The following is a 21,190-nucleotide window of genomic DNA, read 5'->3' on the forward strand; positions in this document are numbered from 1 at the left end:
AAATGAATCGTACCGCATGGAAAAAGTTATAGCGGACGGACTATACATATATGTTTTATATTATGTTGTAATAATGAAAAAAAAATGCTTACCTAATATAAATGTATGTAAAAAATGGCTTTTTATACAAGCTGGAGAGAATGACGTATTATCTGCTTCCAGGAAAACCACACACACAATGTCGTTACCAATGTGCCTTTTTCTTTGAAGTTTCTGGGGATCGTGTCTTTCATATGGCAATAAAGTACTGACGTGAAACATTATCTCAATGTTTCTCCAGTTTGTGTATACCGAATAAAGTCCTGTTAAATCGTGTACGGTATCCAAACCCCCTTTATACCTATCGAAGCCACGTAATCTGACCTTTTCGCCAAGAATTTGAAGAAATTCTTCGAAAAGGAATGAGTTGTCATTATTGTCTAGGATTTCTTCTTCGGTGTACTGTCCTTCTTTTACATAAATCACTCCAACTTTAAGTTCAGATTTGATAAATACCTAAAACAGTAAACATTTGTAAATATGTACTAATAAAGTGAGAGAGAAATCCGAACACCCATTAGAAATTACTATTTTTTATTATGAAATGTATTTCTAAAGTGGAAATATCAGTTCAATATAATTAATATAATTATATTGTGTGGCATAACACCCAAAGGATGGCTCATATCTACAATAATAATTATGAGTAAGCCATTCTAAAGACTAAATTACAAAAGAGACAATATTTTGTTCAGAATCTTGAAGGGGAGATTTTAATCTTTGATTTGATCACTTTCTGACTTTCATAATATAATTATTAATCGAGTTAATAAGCCTTGAAAATGGCCATTTTTGCATTTTTTAAATGTTAAATCGCGTATAATTCGGCAACAATCAATTTTAGCGAAAAATGGAGAGAGATTTTTTGCTCAGAATCACCCAGATTACCTAAAAAAAATTTGTTCAAAATGAAAAATTTTGTTTTTGTGAATTTGTTAAAAAATAATTGTTCAATCAATTTTTCGACCACGGCATCGCCTGGCACCCTCTGTATTTTTTATAACGACCTCTTGTTGAGTAAATTTGTGCAAAAAAATCTAATCGGAATAATTTCGCTAACGGGGGCGATGGTACATATCCGTCTATATTGTTAAATACTTATTTTATGTGATTTTTTGCTCCTATTCAGTACTTGTTCTGTTATAAAAGCCTCATTAAGAAACTCGTTTAGCCGTTGATAGAGATAAATAAATGATCCTATTTTTAGAGCTAACTCTACTTATTTCTATTTTAATATCATTATATTTACCTGATCTAGTTTAAGTAATTCTTCGGGTGTATCAGGAAGTTGTCCGAGAATAAGGGGCGGGTTAATGTTGACTTCCTTGCCTAAAGATCGAACTACTTCCTCTCGATTATATCGATCTGCAAATACGCAACTGGCTGGAATTAAACCGTGGACTGTATAGCTAATTGCCCTAACGAGTATTCTGCAAAAAATAAAAAGTTCTTTTAATATTTGAATTCAGAAAATTGTCTCTAAAATATTCTACTGTTTTGCATTTTACATATATAGTAGAGGATCCGATATAAGGTCGATTTGCACTGATCTGTTGAATGGATAAAAATAATTGGATATCGACGCTTGAAAGGTAAAACTGCTAATACGCCATTTACGAATTTTACAGGAGAACCGTTTAAAGTTTGAAATTTTATAAAAAAAATTATAATTTTTGTTGTAAGCTTACTATCTTGAAAAATCTTAGGAATATAAATGTTTTATAGTAGAATGCTTTCATGGTATAAATTTCTAAAAGAAATATTATCTAGTTTTAAAATTAATGGCGCATTATACAAAGTGATTCTTGAATGCAATCAGGAGAAATGTATTATAAGCATAATGCGTTATATAACCAGGTAACTGAAAACGGCTAATTTACCAAATATGAGTAATTTTATTAGAAGGTGAAATGTTTTATAATATATCAGTCTTATGAGTGCAAGCTATTAGAAGTGTCTTTTGGGAAAATTACAAGAATATAAGTCATTCTTGGTTTAAATTCTAATGTTATTTTATTATATTTATTGCATAATTATTAGATATTCTAGACATTTTACATTACAAAACAAAAAGACATAGTATAAGTTACTAGAAAATACTTTATTTCTACGAAAAAAAAAACAAGTGAGGTTCATGACAAAAACAATAAAAGAGACATCAGCAATATTAAAGTTGAACTCAATCTTCTTCGTCAGTCTCTGGAAGGATATCATTTACACTATTTAGATTTGAATATTTATTATGATATTGCAAGGGTACATTCAAACAAAACATACTAAAATAAAAAATTTCAGCGAAAACCGCATATTTCTATCTTGAGCCGTTTAAAAGTTATAGACAGTAAAAATGGGGGAAAATATAAGTGGACACCTGGTATATCAGTTACTATTTCACTACCTGTATCATAATGAACTTCATTATGATACAGATTTTCATTAGGATACAGATTTGTAACCAATAGAATCGCGATATGGCATTCGCGATGAAGGTGGAACACGCGCAGTGACCAATGGCGAGTCAAATACATACTTTGATGGCTTTAACAGTTCTCAATATGTAAACAAACTGACAAATTACTTAATTTGTTTGCGTTACAAAATTAATAAATTTGAATATATTTTTTGTTGTGAATGATCATAGAAAAAATCGTGTATACATCTTGCATTTAATTATCATTATGAAGCTCGTACTCTATGATGAAGCTATTATTAGCTCATATTACTTGTTTTGGCTTTTAGCAAACCAAATGGAAAAAATTTAATAATAATAACTTACCGAGATTTTCTTAGATTTTCTTCGTGTTGTTAAATGTTGAAGCACTATTTTCGGTGGCATTAAGGAAAATGAAGGATGGGATAAAAGAAGGGAACTTACCGAAAATATGTTGTCTGGTATCATCAATTTGTCTCACGGAAAACACACACAAAATCAAATTAAAATTGTCAAAGTGTACTATACGTTCCGACCGTATGTCTGTTAACGACTGACTGACTTAACATAAAGGACAGAAGATTATGCTTACTTAGAACTGTGTTGCCAAGACGTTCCCGAATTAAAATAAATGAAATATATATTCATATTGGCGCAAACATTACTCATTATGAAGCTAACTCGTTTCGTATCCCTCATACGCGCTTCATAATGACCATCATTAAATGCTCGTTGCATAATATACTATTATGAAACTCTCTAATTTTTGTGTTTTAAATCTTTCAATATTTTAAACGTTGAGTTTATTATGAGAATACTATGTGTATAAAAATTAAATGTTTTATTGCCAAAACTGAAATTCTCTTGCACCATCTTTTATCAGGAAGAAATATTTCTAAGAGATTTATAATAAAACATTTCTAATTTGCCGCAAACATTTTGGCTCACACTGTAGATGTACATATACCTACCATAAAATCGAGTTTCTGTAGGTGAAGTCAGAATTAAAAAAAATTGTTATTTAGGTACTTATCAGATATAACTAATTTATATTTTTATAGTGTTTTTCACAAAATATTAATAAACCATGTCCTTACCTCTGTGTTGATGTTATGTTTGAAATTTTGTTTGGAAATAGTTTTTATCTTTGGAAAGACCATCTTCGAAGTGGATAATGTAGCACGCTTGATATTATTTTAAACAGATAAAACGTATGATACGCCACCTGTACCCGTAACTGATGTACACAAAACTGTTTTAAGCACCACTATACAGAAATATTCTGCCATATGAAATGACTAACACGGCTTTAAGGCTCTAATACCTGAAAGTAAAATTGACGTATTTCCTAGAATCAAACGTGGGGGTGTATTATACGACTGATAACATATTTTTGTATTAAAATTTGGCGCATAAGACATAGCTGCTTTCAAAACCATCCCAAAAATAAAATGTTTAATACGCCAAAAAAGTAGTTCAAACAGCCTAAATCCCCTTTATACATATGTAGAAAAATTCACTGAATCTAATGGTATATAAAGTCTATTTTACAAAAAGTGGCGTATTATACATTTTACCTTTCAAGCGTCGATATGTAATTTAGCATGTTAATAATTACAAAAACAATGGTTGCCCGATTTAATAATAAAAAAATGACATTTTTTTATGAATGTAAAAAATAGTTTTTTTATGAAACAGTTCGCAAAAAGTACTTCACGCACAGTTTCATACAATATTTTATATACCTACGATAAACAAATAAAAAAAGCTGTAACTCTTCGTCACTTGAATTCATTTCCATTCTAAAATTTTTAGAACTTTGACATTTAAAAATTCTAACTACTTTCAAACCACAAAACTGTCAAAATTTTGTTGTAATTCATTGCTCATATTGTCAGTAAAGTTAAGGATTGTCACCATGACAACTCGAAAGTTAAAAACAGTGCGAAAAAGTAAATCCCATTTAAAATACATTGTTACTTCACGCACACTTTAAATCCTTCACGCACTGCTATCTATAATGACAGTTTTCACAAACTAAAAACTTGTAAATAATATTACATAGAGCAGCTAATAGCTATTTATGAAACCGTTCGTGAAGTATGCTTTTGGCGAACGCACACGATTTTTAGAGCACGAGCGACAACGGAGCGAATGCTATAAATCGCGTAAGTTTGCAAAAAGTACTTCACGCACAGTTTCATACAATATTTTAACTACGATAAACAAATAAAAAAAGCTGTAATTCTTCGTCACTGGAATTCACTTCTATTCTACAATTTTTAGAACAATTCTTAGTAAAAAATTCTAACTACTTTCAAACCACAAAACTGTCAAAACTTTTGTTGTAATTCATTGCTCAAATTGTCATCACTATGACAACGCAAAAGTTAAGGACTGTCACCATGACAACTCGAAAGTTACAAACAGTGCGATAAATTAAATCCCATTTAAAATACATTGTTACTTCACGCACACTTTAAATCCTTCACGCACTGCTATTATATATTATATATCTATAATGACAGTTTTCACATATTAAAACCTTATACATAATATGACATAGACTAGATAAAAATTTTTTTGACCCGGGCAGATATTATTTCAGATTTTTTGGAGCATTCTAAACAAAAAAGTTCTTCTGTAATTTTCCTCTAAAATTGATCGTTTTCTAATTATAAACAATTTAAAACTGAAAAAAGAACAAAAGATGACAATTTTCAAGGCTCAAAAACACAAGTAAATAATATCATTTTTGTAATTATCAAGTACATAAATTAAATTTCTGACCTTTTTCTATCAGGTCTCGATAATAATTTTAGCCATGTTTTATTATACAACATATTTTTTTAATTGTTAATGAGGAATGTTTCTTATGGAAAGACGGGCATTAACAACAAAAAAACATTATTTCAGAATGAAATAAGTCCAAAAGACTTATCAGGAACTGATAGAAAAAGGTTTGAGCTAGAATTTGGGTGTATCGTAATTTCAAAAATGCTATTTTATACTTATGTTTTTGAGCCTTGAAAATCGTCATCTTTCGTTCTTTTTTCAGTTTTAAATTGTTTATAACTAGAAAACGATCAACTTTAGAGAAAAATCACAAAAGACCTTTTTTGTTTAGAATGACCTAAAAAATCTGAAATGATATCTGCCCATGCCGAAATTTGTTTTTTTAAATTTATAAAAAAAATGTTTTTTAAATATTAATAATTAATTATAGTTAGAACAAGCTTAGATTGGGCAACCCTTGTTTTTTGTAATTGTTAACATGCTAAATTACATATTCAACAATTTTTATCCGTTAAACAAAAGCAAATCGATCTTATCTCGTATCTTAGACTAATATTTTTAGCTAAGGGATAAACATTAAGTTAGTATATAGATTGTCCGTCACAATTTTTTTTATCGAACTCTAAAATATTGATTTTTTTCCTGATTGTTATGTTTCAAACTTTAAAATTTATTTTCTGATCTTTTGATCCTTTGTTTAGATTATATAACTTTTTTAATTTCTGTAAATGTATCTGTATGTGGATGAAGTGTTAGTCCATCATATTATGTTGTTAGCAGTTTCCGTTGAAGACAATTTTCCATCAACTTATTTTACTGCAACGGAGCATAAAGAAATTTAGGTCAGCATATCTCTCTCATCGAATATGAAATGCTTTTAAAATGTTTGTTTTCCACTTTAAAACGTCAATTTTGTTTTATTTGATATTTAAAGGAAAATTTGTTACTATAATGTTTGATGGCTGAGAGTAAAAAAAGAATAATAATGTATTTTTAATTTCAAGTCTCTGGTTAGTTCAAAAGCACATTTAAAAATTAAATGTACTATGTGTAAGAAGTATGCTTCTGTTTTTTCAATGTGCGCCCAGCAAGTTGTCATTCTATCGTTTCCGGTGTCTTCCTACTGATCGTCTTTTTATTGGGGAACCATCTGTCGCCATGCTTACTACTTAGTGGAATCACTGAAGGTTTTCACCTCTGAATTCGTTGAACCTCCATCAATTTTCATGAACATTGATGAGTAGTTAAGGATACATCAAGCAACAAAGGTGACGTGATGCAAATTTGCGCTTTTACCTTGGGGGTGGAAGCCACCCCTTCTCGGGGGTGAAAATTATTTTAACATAAATCAATGCCTTTGGATTTATTGAGGATCAAAGATTTTATTTTTTCGTAAAAAAATGCATGCTTTAAAGCTGTTTTTCACGAATAACTCAAAAACTATAAGCTTTTACAAAAAAGTTATAATTACCAAAATTGAAGAAAATAAAAAACTAAATACACTTTTTACTTAAAGAACTAAACTAATGTTAAGATAAAGTGAGTTACAGGTAATAGAATGTAAATGTTTTTCGTCGAGTACTCAAATCTAAGTATTCAAGCTTAAATAAAGGGAAAACGATGCATTTTATAAAATATACCTGTTAAGCACTTGGCAAAGCATTTCGGATTACCTATCAATTGAGCTTCAGAAGAAGTCAACAGCATTAAAATTAAGCAAGTTATGATGAAAATAAGAGCAACCTTTCGAATTTTTTAGGAAAAAGTGAAAGATTGAACATATGCCATTTCCACAAAAATTAAAATTCATAGTAATCCTTACAAAAGTTTCTTTATATTAGCATAAGTAATGATTTCGAAAATTTTGACCGATTTAAAATGAAAATTAAAAAAAAAATGTATAATCAGAAATCAGATTTTTTAAAATGATCGTAATTTTAATTTTCTTTAGGTAATAACTCCAAAAATACTTAATATACGTAAAAAATGATATACAACCAAACTATAGTTTTTCCTGTGTCAATGTAAGGTAAAAAATAATCGAGATAGAAACGTTTAAAGCTTAAATTTTGCTGCGAGAACCATGTAACCAGGGCCATTTAACCTTTTATTTTTAAAAAAGTAAGGGGTTTAAAAGATTAAATTTAACGTCGCTTAATTTTCCTTGGAATTAACTTTCAAATGGTTTTAGGTGCATCTGATATCTTAAAAATTAACGGAGTTATTTAAAAAAGGACAATAACATTTTTTGGAAAAAAATTTAAAATATAAATTTTGAAACATGTTTGGAGCACAAATTTTAATGATATCAACTTGGTCGAGGACTCATTTGATAGATATTTCTAAGTACTTTGCCAAATATTTAAAAAGTTTATGTTGTAATATGCATCATTTTCCCGTTATTTAAAATTGAATACTTAGACTTGCGTACTCGCCGAAAAATATACATTCAATTACCTATAACTCACTTTCAGTTCACATTAAAAGATTTTATTAGTAAGAAGTTTCTTTCACTTTCTATTAGCTTCAATTTTGGTAATAATAACTTTTTTATAGAAACTTATAGTTTTTGAGTTATTTTTGAAAAATCGGTTAAAAACATACAATAAAAATCTCGAAAAATTAAAATCTTTGATATTAAATAACTCAAAAATTTTGATTTATTTTCATAACTTTATATAACAAATTTGTTTCTTAGAATTTGCCCCTCTATCGAACTATGGGATTATTTTTAATAAAATAATTGTCACCCTCGAGAAGGGGTGGCACCCACCCCCATGGTAAAAGCGCAAGTTGGTATTATGTCACCTTTGTTCCTTGAGATAGTTTCTAACCACTCACCAATTTTCCAGCAAATCGATGAAGGTTCAACGAAATCGGAGGTAATAGCTCATATCCACCTTCAGTGACTATAACTGTATTTTTTGTCATTCGGCTTATTTGGTCACTCCATTCTATTTTCTGTAAGTTACCCAATTATTAATCTTCTCCACCTTGAATTTCCGTCGTATATCTCTACTTATATCTCTGTCACATAGTGTCTTGTCATCGATTTTTCAAAGGGTTTTCATCTCTGATGTTTCTAGTAATCTTTTTGTCCTCGTTGTGTAAGGTCGTGCTTCTGCTGCATATGGCATTATTGGTCTGATGACTGTTTTGTAAATGCTACCTTTCATTTTTTATCCGACATTTTTATTTTCTTCATATGGTTTCATTCGGGTAACCTCGGCATTGTTTGCTCTGTTCACCTAATCTTCCACTTTTGTTTCGAGTTTTCCGTACCTAGATAGTGTGATGCATAGATATTTAAACTCCGTTACTTGTTTTATGATCTGACCCTCCAGCTCTAATTTACATCAGTGCCAGTTCTAAAAATTATTATATCTTTATCAACTAATTAAATCATAACAATGAAAATGTAAATAACTTCATTGTGTTATAAACGGAAAGTAGTATAACTGTTATAATCAAAACCCGAAATTCAGGCACTCATAGGTTTGACTAGGCAAGCCTCAGGTCTGACTGACGGTCTTAGTCCAAGCCCGAAATAAATTACAGTTTTGGCCTTTGACTAGTCAAACCTAGGAGATACGAAGATGGTCAGGCAAAGGTCGAAATTTAATTTTATGAAATCGGCGTTTGACTAGTCAAACCCCGATCAGCTATTAAAATGTCGTAATTTGTGAGATTATGTTTAAGGCTCTGGGTACATAATTCGCAAATATTTTACGTGTATCCCTACTTTTTCTGTCTTTACACGGCAAATTACGCGTAGTAAAATTCACACTGGTATGGATATGTAAACATTACTAGAATGTCATTCTACTTGAAAATGTCATCATTAATTTCAAGAGATGGGTTTTGAATGTTCTGGGATAACTGTTATTTTTATAATTGGAAATTATTATTTTTTTTTATTTGGCTAATGCCTCGACAACTAATGGCCATTGGCATGGTAGGTACGGTAATTTTGAACAGTTAGGTACCTAGTGTCATGTGTAGTGTGTGTGTTGAGTAAGTGTCTTGTTACTTTGCAAAGTCGACGTCATTGTCTTTGCAAAGAGACGCTAATTGTATCCGAACGTCTGCGGTCCCTCCGGTGAGTACCGATCCCACAAGGACAGAAACTATATTCATTTATTAATTTATAATAAATGAAAAATTTCTGCCCCTGGTGAGATTCGAACCCACAACCTTTCCGATTGTTTCGATCCAAAGGCAGGCGCTCTTACCACTGAGCCACGGAGGGGGTCTGGAAATTATTAATTCAGTTAATAAATGTGATAATTTTTTCACTAACTATGTATTCAGTGATTGTAATAATTTATTTGTACAACAAAGACTAATACTCAATCGAGAAAAGAGGAAAAGTGTTAAAGTGATTTTTTAATAATATATTGTTATGGAACGCTTACAATTTTGAACATCTTTAACAACAAAATACTTGGATCACAGAATATATTATCCTGATGTATTCTCTGCTTGGATCTTCCACAAATAATACACAATAAATAACTTTTTATTAAGTTCACGTCATAAATCAATTATTTATCAAATACACTATATTTCAATAATATTTAATCAATAACTCAACATATTCCCGATGCAATGTCAAATATTTAAAATTGTCACTAATTGTCAGTGTCTGACTGACAATATATTATGCTGACAATATTATATTCGGCTGAGTGCGTTGTAAGACAAAGATAGATTTGGAAAATATTGCCACGGCATTGTGTTTATTTTTTTCGAATCCTGAAAAAACCAATAAATATTTTTGTAAAATTTAAACGCAGAATAAAAGACTAAATTATTACCGAGGGCCGAAAGTCCCTTAGAAAAAATAAAAAGTTTATTTTGAATGATATAATTGAAATTAAAAATCACACTAAATTTTCTCTTAGTTTTTCACCCCTGTAACTTATTAAAATAAACATTATAGAAGTTCTCAGGGACTTTCGGCCCTCGCTAATAACGTGGTCTTTCATTCTGCGTTTAAATTTTTCAAAAATACTTATTACTTTTCTCAGGATTCGAAAAAAATGAATCCCCATTTGAATTGCATTGCAACCGAAAATACGTACCGATCCTCTTAATAAAACATCATTTTTTAATTTTAATGTTCATTATTTTTATATTAAACAAAGTATATGAAATGGACAAATAAGTAATTCGTTCGGAGGCAATACATAACAATGACAACAGCGAAAGGAACACAGTATAAATTCGAAGAAGTTGAGAGATTTGAGTACTTAGGAACTGTCTCCACAAGAGATCCTAACTGTGAAGAAGAAATACAAAAGAGAATTATGTCGGGCAACCGCGCTATATTTGCTCTTATTGGGTTGTTAATAAGTAAAAATATATCACGAAGAGCAAAACTAAGAACATACAAGACCGTAATAAGGCCGATAGTAACGTATGCTTTTGAAACATGGGTCACAACAAAAAAAAAAAAAACACGAAGAGTTGTTATTAGTTTGGGAGAGGAAAATACTGCGCAAAATCTTCGGTGGGAAAAACTTAAATCGACAATGGGTAAGAAGAACAAATAAGGAACTAACTGAACTCTATCAAGATCCTAACATACTAGCAGTAATTAAGGCGCAAAGATTTAGATGGTTGGGCCATGTGTAGAGAATGATTCCATCTAGAATTCCCAGAATGGTACTATCTAGTGCATTGGCAGGGAAAAGGCGAAGAGCAAGACCGAGGTAACGATGGAGTAATGGAGTTAGAGAAGATATAAGAAGAGTTAACGTAAGGAACTGGGAAAGAAAAGCGACTGACAAAAGGGAGTGGAAAAGAAAAGTACATCAAGCCATGGGCCTACTAGGCTCGTAGTGCTTACATATTATTATTATTTTTATATTGTCGTAATTAAAATAAAAAAAAATAGTGTTTATTCTCACATGTTCCTTCAGGCTTTGTAGAATTTAGAGTTGCACAATACGTTAGACCTTTTACACTTAAATAATTTTGCAGAGCATTTCTTATTGCAGTAGTATTTTATAAAGCCTTGTCCTCCAAATTTAGAACCTTTTGTACAAATTTCTATTTATAGAGACAGCTTAATATCTGGAACATCTTCGAAATTAAGAAAATTCTCTTTGCATTCTCGTATTTCATTTCTTAAAAAACGTAATTTGGTTTGACTAAGTATATGAATTTTATTTTAGCACAAACATATGGAATAGGAATGTCATTGTCAACTGTGAAAGAAGATATTGCAATCGGAGAAAAACACTAAGGAGGATTACCATAATACTAAGGAAGCTTCTGGACCGTCGTCAGTAGGATAAGAAGAAAATTGTCAAACAATTCAGATTACTTCTTCAGAACTGGTTTGTTGTATTTACCAAAAAGAGAGCTTTGACGCACATACGTGCATAATTTATAATTAGGTGGTACATGGTGTGTGCGCTGACAGCTCACTTGGTGCATACTATGAAGGGTTTGACAGAAAACGTACATGCATACGTTGTACACAGACAGAAATGATTAAAATAAATAAAGAAAAGGCGATTGAAGGTCTTCATGCCCAGAATAATTCTATGAAACAATTAAGTGAAAACAATTTCCTTCAATTTTGACCGGAAAACTGTAACAATACCTCTCCCCAGCTTTGATAGGGTCAAAGGAAATGCACGAAATATTTTGGATATCATACAAGATAAAACCATTGACGGTTTATATAGAGTTGGTACGAAATTAGGAACAATAAACACACTTTTTTCAAGAAATCAAATATGCAAAGAGAATTTTCTTAATTTCGAAGATGTTCCAGACTTTAAGCTGTCTCAAAGAGAAATTAGTACAAAAAATTCTAAATTTGCAGAACAAGGCTTCACAAAATGCTACTGCAATAAGAAATGCTCTTCAGAATTATGTAAGTGTACCTAAAAAGTCTAAAGTATTGTGCAACTCTTCTTCTTCTCGTTGTCCTTATGCCCTATAAGAGCGTCGGACTTTGGTATCACCTATCCATCTTTTACCCATTTCTTTCTGATGTTTTCGTTCCTTTCCCTGCCCATATCGTCTTTCCAGTTATTTTTCTCAGCTACTTCATTCCTACTGCATTTATGGTACTTTCATGTCTTTTATTTGTGCAACTCTAAATACCATAATGCTTCAACATCTGAGAATAAACACTATTTTTTTTTATTTGAATTGGGACAATATAAAAATATATAAATATTAAAATTAAAAAATAACGTTTTATTAAACCTAATCTAACAAATTACGACATTTTAATAGCTGATCGGGGTTTGACTAGTCAAACCCCGATTTCATAAAATTAAATTTCGACCTTTGCCTGACCAACTTAGTTCCTCCTAGGTTTGACTAGTCAAAGGCCGAAACTGTAATTTATTTCGGGCTTTGACTAAGACCGTCAGTCAGACCTGAGGATGGCCTAGTTAAACCTAGGAGTTCCTGAAATTCGGGCTTTGACTATAACATAACTACGTGAAGTTACCGTCGACGCTCGATGGTCGAACGCTGTACGCAGTGTACGCGACCTATGGTTTAATGCTGAACGCAACGTACGGCGTTTATTGGAGATCACAGGCTAACTTCTGAAGTGACTACGTTACAGAAGTTGCCGACGACTGACAAACGCTGTGTTCGACGTATGGGCGTAATGCTGTAGGTGGCTTATGGCGTTTATTGGAGACAACAGCTTAAAACAGAATTATACTGGTGATTGTAAAATATATTTATCTATATGTATTATCATTTAAAAAAACTGACCTAAATTGATCCCTGGAGTTAAGCGTTTCTTGTTTAATAGATAAAATTACTGGACCTAGATCCTCATCATTTGTGAAGTAATTCCAATGTTCAGTACCATAAAAATACTTCTCATAAGTCTCTTGCTCCACGCTAGTAAGTTCGAATCCTTGATTCTTTTCCCATTGCTCTTCTATGGTGGTTTTCTTTTTTGGAGAAGATGTGTCATCTTCGTCATCTTCGTACAAATCGTTACAACCTAAAAAACATATTGCACTTGTAGCAAAATAGTTAAAGAATACTCAACAATAATAATTATTGTATAATACAAAAAATATACTGCGTAAGCGATCATATTTATTATTATTAAACAGTAATCATTTAAATTAGCAATAAAATACACTCCTATAAATTCATCCATAACCGAATATATCATAAACACAGACTGGGAACTCGTGAAGCTCTTTTTTCACTTAACAGACTTATACAAAGGTGTCTGCCTGGATGTCAATCAAGATATATATTTATGCGTGTTTTATTGACTATAATAAAGCATTCGACAAAGTACGACATGAACAATTAATGCATGTCCTGGAATCAAAGAAGCTGGACTACAATGACCTCAGGATTATATCGAATTTATACTATAAGCAACGAGTTAAAGTACGTGTTAACGACCAGGTGTCAGAGGAAATTGAAATCAGACGTGGAGTGAGACAGGAATGCGTGTTGTCGCCAATTCTTTTTAATGCCTACTCGGAAGAGATCTTGAAAAAAGCTCTTGAGAGTGAAACAGCTGGAATAAAGGTAAATGGAGTTCCCATTAACAACGTTAGATATGCGGATGACACTGTCATCTTAGCTGAAAATATTGGGGATCTTCAGAGGCTGGTGACCAGAATAGCAGAGTTTGGACAATAATACGGGCTAACAATGAATGTCAAGAAGATAAAGTTTATGAGAATATCAAAAACTTAAACAAATAACGAAAATCTTTTCATAAGCGGTTCCAATATCTAACGAGTCGACCAATATGCATACCTTTGAACAATGATTAACTCCACAGGAGATTACTTACAGGAAATCAAAATCAAAGCAGAAAAGACTAGAGCAAATTTTAACAAAATGATAAAAGTGCTCTGCACAAGAGATTTGAAGTTGGAGCTAAGAGTTAGGTTGGCTAGGTCCTGCGTTTTCTCGACTTTGTTCAATGTAATGGAAGCTTGGACCTTGAATGCTGCATCAATGAAAAAACTAGAATCGTTCGAGCTGTGGGTGTACAGAAGAATTCTGAAAATATCGTGGACAGAACACGTTACAAACAAAGAGGTTCTGAGAAAGATGAATAAAGTAATGGAATTCCTAAATACCATCAAAACAAGAAAATTGGAATATCTCGGACATTACACGTGGAGAGAGAAACAGCTTGCTCCAATTGATTATGCAGGGAAATATTCAAGGAAAGAGAAGCATAGGGAGACGCAGAATATCGTGACTGCCAACCTGAGAGAGTGGTACGGATGTACATCAAATGAACTTTTCAGAGCAGCCGTCTCTAAAATACGAGTAGGTATGATGACTGCCGACCTCCGCCGCGGATATGGCACTTAAAGAAGAAGAATGAAATACAAGACATTCTCACAATCAATTTATTTACATCGGACGACCGGTTTCGCTGTCTATACCTTGCACAGCGTGCTCAGGTCTCGGTATAAAGTAAATTACATGCTACAAATAAAAAAACCAGAATTAGTTATGCTCTCTGGTGTATGTCCAAGAATAATGATCAGTCTTAGAGGTAGCAATAATATTCATAATTTATTATTTTACCAGTTTGCAAGTAATTAACAAACAAAATCTCTTTCGCGTACCAAAAAAACACCTTGGTCGATTTCTGGCCACAAACTTATTTCGGAGTCGAATAACCTGGTTCATACCACGCTTTACCCTATTATTTACACTCAGAATCATGGCGATATATCCAAGCCTTATCTTTAGTGATGATCAAATGCACAAAATCCACTTTACACATTCGCATAGTCTAAATGTTGCTGATAAAGTCGCAATCGAATGTGTTTTTGTCCAATTGTTAGCGAATGCAGCACCCATTGTGAATACAGCTTTCTGAAACCCAATATTTCATTCAAAATATGACTTACACTACCCAATGAGATACTTAGTGTGCAAAGAGCGAGCGAGCGTGGAGGTGGAGGACATATATAATGGAGAAAGGTACACTGTCTGATCTCGAAAGCGATAAAGAAGAAGAGGCAGGAGGACAGAGGAGAAAGATGACGAGGCTGATCTCTTCGTACTTGGGCGGCCGGAGTTTCAGGGTTCGGATAGGACAAGTTCTGTCCGAGCTCGGAAACCCGGAGGCTGGAGTGCCACAGGGAGCAGTCCTGTCACCACTGCTGTGCACAATATACACCGCAGACGTACCAAGAACACCAGGTACCCTGATGAGTCTCTATGCCGATGCCACAGCGATAGCGGCCAAACACAGAAACGTAGATTTAGCAGTGACCAACCTGCAAACAGCGTTAGAAGACATCGAGAAATGGAGTATAAAGTGGAAGATAGCCATCAACTCCGAAAAGACGCAAGCGGTGCTATATAAGAAAGGAAGACAACAGCCAGAAGAACAACTGACGGTGCAGAACAACCCCATCGAGTGGAAAGATGAAGCCAAATACCTAGGAGTCATCATGGACAAAGGATTAACCTTCCAAAAACATGTAGAAGCCACAGTCCAGAAGGCCAACATGGCAAGAACAACATTAAGAGGACTCACAGGCAGGAAAAGTAAATTAAGTTTAAAAACGAGGATAAGGTTAATAACCAGCATCATATCACCTGTACTAACATACGCATCTCTCGCATGGGGACAAGTATGCAAAACACACAAAAAGAAGATACAAGCGGTTCACAACAACAGCCTAAGAGAAGCAGCCAAAGTCTCGAAGTACGTTGCAGAAAGATTCCTGTTCAGAGAGCTACAACAAGTGAGAGTTACAGAAATGATGAGAGACAAGGCTAGGATTAAATTCGCAGAGCTGGAGCACCATGCAAGCCCCATATTGCGAGAGATGCTAGGGAATGACGCTTTCCACCGACGGAAGCATAAACGTCCCAAACACCAAATAGTGGAATAAGGTAAAGAAAATAAAGTGGAATAAATAAAATAAATAAAGAGAGACACGAAGAATAAAATGAAAGTGAAATCAAAGTGATAAAGAAAAGTAAAAATAAAAATAGTAGATAGTTCGTAGCTCGAAACACCAAGTGCCGAAGAAACACGTAACCCAAGTGTAGGTCCAATACCACGATCATAATAAAGTCAGCCTACAAAAAAAATATATAAAAAAGGCGCAAGACACCAAAAAAATATAAAAAAAAACAAAAAATTACTTACCAAGCCATTGGACCGAGCCCAGTGGGGCTTGGTACAATGACTTGAGGCCCAAGCAAGCAATTTTTAGTTCACGGATAAGTAATTAGAAGATAAACGCATAGAGCGCTTCACGCTGGCTTAGTTTTGAATTCGATTAGGGCACCACATTGGAATCTCATTACCCAGGATTCCATTGTGAAGAGCATTTGGCTACGATAGTTGTGCCCCTATCGCGCATCAGCGTGCTATAGGGGGGAAAGGGATGGCCTGAAGCATTGGAGCGAGGGGGGGTGATCCCTGTTTTTACTCGGGTTAAAACACCACGCTCCAATGAATTGTTACACCCGAACATACTTTTTAGATAGGGTGGACATCTCTTACAGGTCGGGTTAAATCAAATTGCTTGCTTGCTTGCTACAGAGGAGGAAATTTAATCAGGGATCTGAGATCTTGTTTCTCTTTTTCCAGAGCCAGGAATCAGTAAGTACCAAAATTAGGTTATGGCGTTAGGGAAATATTTTCTTTTGTATTTATTTGTAGCAGTAACTTCGCAAAAATTCAAACAATTAAACATACAATAGAAGCATGTAGACAACCACACTAAGGTAATCCTAAAATCAGGGCGTAGGTGCAAAATTTCGCGCCAATGTGTTTTAAATGCATTAATTTTTTTCGAATCTTGAGAAAACTAATAAGCATTTTTGAAAAATTTAAACGCAGAATGAAAGATTATATTATTACGGAGGGCTCAAAGTCCTTTAGAATAACCAATAGGTTTGTTTTGAATAAGATATTTAAAATTAAAAATCACACGTTAATTTTCTCTTCCTTGTCACCCCTGTAACTCATTAAAATAAATACATATTATAGAGGTTTTCAGGGAGTTTCGGCCGTGCGTCGGTAATAATGTAATCTTTCATTTTTCGTTTAAATTTTTCAAAATTGCTTATTAGTTTTCTCAGTAGTCGAAAAAAATGAATGTATTTAAAACACATTGACGAGAAATTCTGCGCCTTCGCCCTTAAATATATGAAATATAATACCCTAAATAAACAAATATCTAATATATCAAGTGGAGACCCCACAAATCACTTTAAATGAACTCATATTTTTCAACGGTTCACTAACTCCCAGAGTTTCAAATCTTTTTTTCTGTTCACCCAGTATTTAATGAAGTGATAGTAATTTTACAAAATTTTTAATGTCACCGAGTTTTTGGTATTTTTGTTTCTTGCAACCATTTATTATAAACGAGTAATTCTACAAAGTTGGATATTGTTACCAGATAGTTCTATATACACATATAAATTAAAAGTTTTGACCAACTTACTTCGATCTTTCCTTCGAAAGGCTGATATCCCGTTGTCATGATCCATCCCGTCCGTGTGAAGCTCATCTTCTTCTTCTCCCTCTTGTATCTCATTATCGTGCTCAGACTCGCTTTCATCCCAGATGGTATCGGAAGTTATCTTTTGTCGGGAACACTCTATCCAGTATCCAGGTGTAGGAATAAAGTTGTGAGGAAATTCTTCGCAAAACTCATCTGCAAAAGATTTCTTGTTTGAAACTTACTTACGAACTACAACCAAAGTGAAATAGATATCTTTAACCTAATCTTAGAGTTTCTAACATCAAATTTTCTGCTCAGAAATAAATTTTGATATATTAATGAAATAATAAAATATACCTTAATGGCAACATATTTATATCTTAAAAATGTAATATAAATAGCAAAATAGTTCAAAATTTTTTAAAAATTCATAATTAAATAAAAATATCATTTTTGACAGTTTTTTTTAAGAATAAAACTGCTTAAAAAACTACTTTTTGCTCAGCCCTATTTATTATACTGTATACGCCCTGTGGGGCGCCCCCCCTAGGGGGCGTGAGACTGTTGCAAGGGGGGCATTCAGCTGTTACAAATTGTTGTTACATGTATAAAATTGTAACAAAATGCCTGAAAATTAATTTAAAAATGCTATGAAAAAGCAAATGTTATTATTTTTTTATTATGTAAACTTTTATATGATATTTTATATTATTCTGTAGCCCATTAAATAAATTATACTACCAGTTGGATATTTATAAAATTAGATCGTTACAAAAATTAAGGGGGCGCAACAATTTTTTGTTTTTTTAAGAGGGGTGCAGGTACAAAAAGGTTGGAAACCTACCCTATGGCCTACCTATATGTGAAATTATATACGCCGATGACACATTACTAGCAGAAACTAATACAGATCTACAAAGAATTTTAGATAAGGTTGTTGGAACGAGTGAATAATTTGGTCTGTCGCTAAACATAAAGAAAACGAAATTCAGGGTTAAATCAAAGAAAAATATTAGAAACATCAATCTACACGTAAATAATAAGACGATAGAACGAATTCGGAACTATAACTATTTAGGGACAAACATTAGAGAAACAAAGGAGTATACCAAATAAATCCGAATTAGAATAGAAAAGGCTAGAAGTGCATTCACTAATATGAAACAAATATTATGTAGTAGAGACCTCAGGCTAAATTTTTTAAAGCGAGTACTAAAATGTTATGTATTTTGTGTTCTTTTGTATGGTGTGGAGACATAGACTTTCAATAAACAATGTCTCAATAGATTGGAAGCATTTGAGATGTGGACTGAGAATCTCCTGGACAGAGAGAATAACCAATGAGGAAATACTAAGGAGAATACAGAACAGCAGGGAGGATGCATTCCATCAAAATAAGAAAACTTTAGTACTTGGGTCATATAACACGTGGTGATAGATATGAACTCCTAAAATTAATTATGCAGCGAAAGATTCAAGGAAGGCGCAGCATAGGCAGGAGAAAAATGTCCTGGCTGAGAAATCTCAGAGAATGGTTTGGATGCAGCTCAACCGAAATCTTTCGGGCTGTAGTGTCAAAAGTGAGAATAGCAATTATGATTGCCAACCTTCGTCGCGGAGATGGCACGTAATGAAGATATGCGTATTCATTTTTTATTATTGTCATATTCTTAACGTAGCACTTACTAATAAGTGATCCGAATTACAGTCTGCTCCTAGCCCTATTTTTATGTTGGTAATATAGTTGCCATTTTTTCTTTCTAAGAGTACATGATTTTTTTGGTGGAATGTATTGCTATCCGCTGACGTCTAAGTTCATTTGTATAAAGTTATCTCTCCATTTAAAATTGGTTATTTTTGATTTTTTCTTGCAGTTAATAGTTAAATTGGTAAACTGCACTCGATCTCTCGACATTTTATTTACTTTCTATGCACGTCAAATTAGTTTATTTTTTTTTTCATTGTCATCATCTTTCTCTTTGCCTTATCCCTATGAGGGGTCGGCTTTCCCAATTGCATTTCTTCACTCAATTCTATCTTGGGTCATATCAATGTTAATCCCATTTACCAACATATCCTGCCTTAGCGTCTCCCCAGGTCTTTTTTGGTCTTCCTCTTCTACTCCTTCCAGGAATCTGCACTTCAGCTATTCTTCATATTGGGTGATTAATGTCTCGACGTTGAACATGACCAAACCATATTAACCTATGCTCTCTCATTTTGGCATCAATTGGTGCCACACCTAGACTTCCCCTAATATACTCATTTCTAATTTTACCCTTCTTTGTCACTCCACTCATCCATCTAAGCATTCTCATTTCCGCCACATGCATTCGTTGTTCCTCTTTCTTTTTCAATGCCCAACATTCAGTTACATACATCATAGCCGGTCTTATGGCTGTTTTATAGAATTTTCCCTTCAGCTTTATTGGAATTTTTCTGTCACACAACACACCACTCGCTTCTTTCCACTTCATCCACTTCAGCCATCCAGCCCTAATTCTACTGCATGCATCTCCATCTATTTCTCCATTACTCTGTAATACCGATCCTAGGTACTTAAAACTATTGCTTTTCACAATCATTTCACCATCCAAAGATAACATTTTATTTGTAGTAGCTCCATCTTTAAATGAACATTTCAAATACTTTGTTTTTGTCCTACTAAGATTTAAACCTTTTTCCTCCAGAGCCTGTCTCCACTGTTTCAGTTTTTGTTCTAAGTCTCTTTCAATATTTCCAATTAACACGACATTATCGGCATACATTAAGCACCATGGAATGTTACCCTGTAGTTTCGCTGTTATCTGGTCCAAAACTAATGAGAATACATACGGACTAAGCACAGAGCCTTGGTGCAATCCTACTTTCACATGAAATTTATTAGTCTCTCCCACACCTGTCCCAACACTACTCGTTACTCCCTCATACATATCCCTCACAATCTTTACATATTCACCAGCGACTCCTTTCTTATTGAGTGCCCACCACAGAATCTCTCGAGGAACTTTATCATATGCTTTCTCAAGATCAATGGATACCATAAGAGCGTTGGTCTCTTTATTCCTGTATTTTTTCATCAGTTGCCTTACAATGAAAATTGCATCTGTTGTTGATCTACCCTGCATAAAGCCAAATTGATTTTTGGATATTTCGGTCTCTTCACGTATCCGTCTATCAATTACTCTTTCCCATATTTTCATGGTGTGGCTAAGCAATTTTGTAGCCCTGTAGTTTGTACATTGTTGTATATCTCCCTTGTTTTTGTAAACAGGTACCAGTATGCTGTTTCTACATTCGTCTGGCATTTGTCCGACTTCCATAATTCTATTAAACAGACCTGCTAGCCACCTTGTTCCTGTCTCTCCCAATGCTCTCCATACTTCCCCAGGAATATCATCTGGTCCTACCGCTTTTCCTTTCTTTATTTTTTGAAGCGCTTGAGCCAAATCCTCGTTGGTTATTTTGG

At 33.3% G+C, this 21,190-nt stretch overlaps 1 protein-coding gene across 1 annotated transcript in view; it reads right to left on the bottom strand.

The window, feature by feature from the left end:
- Window positions 1–21,190, bottom strand: part of LOC114329261 (uncharacterized) — a 261,832-nt gene that overhangs the window by 37,331 nt on the left and 203,311 nt on the right. The window contains exons 2-5 of the mRNA XM_028278300.2: window positions 17,722–17,934; window positions 13,019–13,256; window positions 1,289–1,469; window positions 93–495 (exon numbers count right to left, since the gene is read on the bottom strand). Coding sequence (XP_028134101.2) covers window positions 93–495; window positions 1,289–1,469; window positions 13,019–13,256; window positions 17,722–17,934 — 1,035 coding nt within the window. The remainder of the gene's footprint in view (window positions 1–92; window positions 496–1,288; window positions 1,470–13,018; window positions 13,257–17,721; window positions 17,935–21,190) is intronic.

The sequence above is a fragment of the Diabrotica virgifera genome, chromosome 6 (assembly GCF_917563875.1).
Source record: "Diabrotica virgifera virgifera chromosome 6, PGI_DIABVI_V3a".
Classification (NCBI taxonomy): domain Eukaryota; kingdom Metazoa; phylum Arthropoda; class Insecta; order Coleoptera; family Chrysomelidae; genus Diabrotica; species Diabrotica virgifera.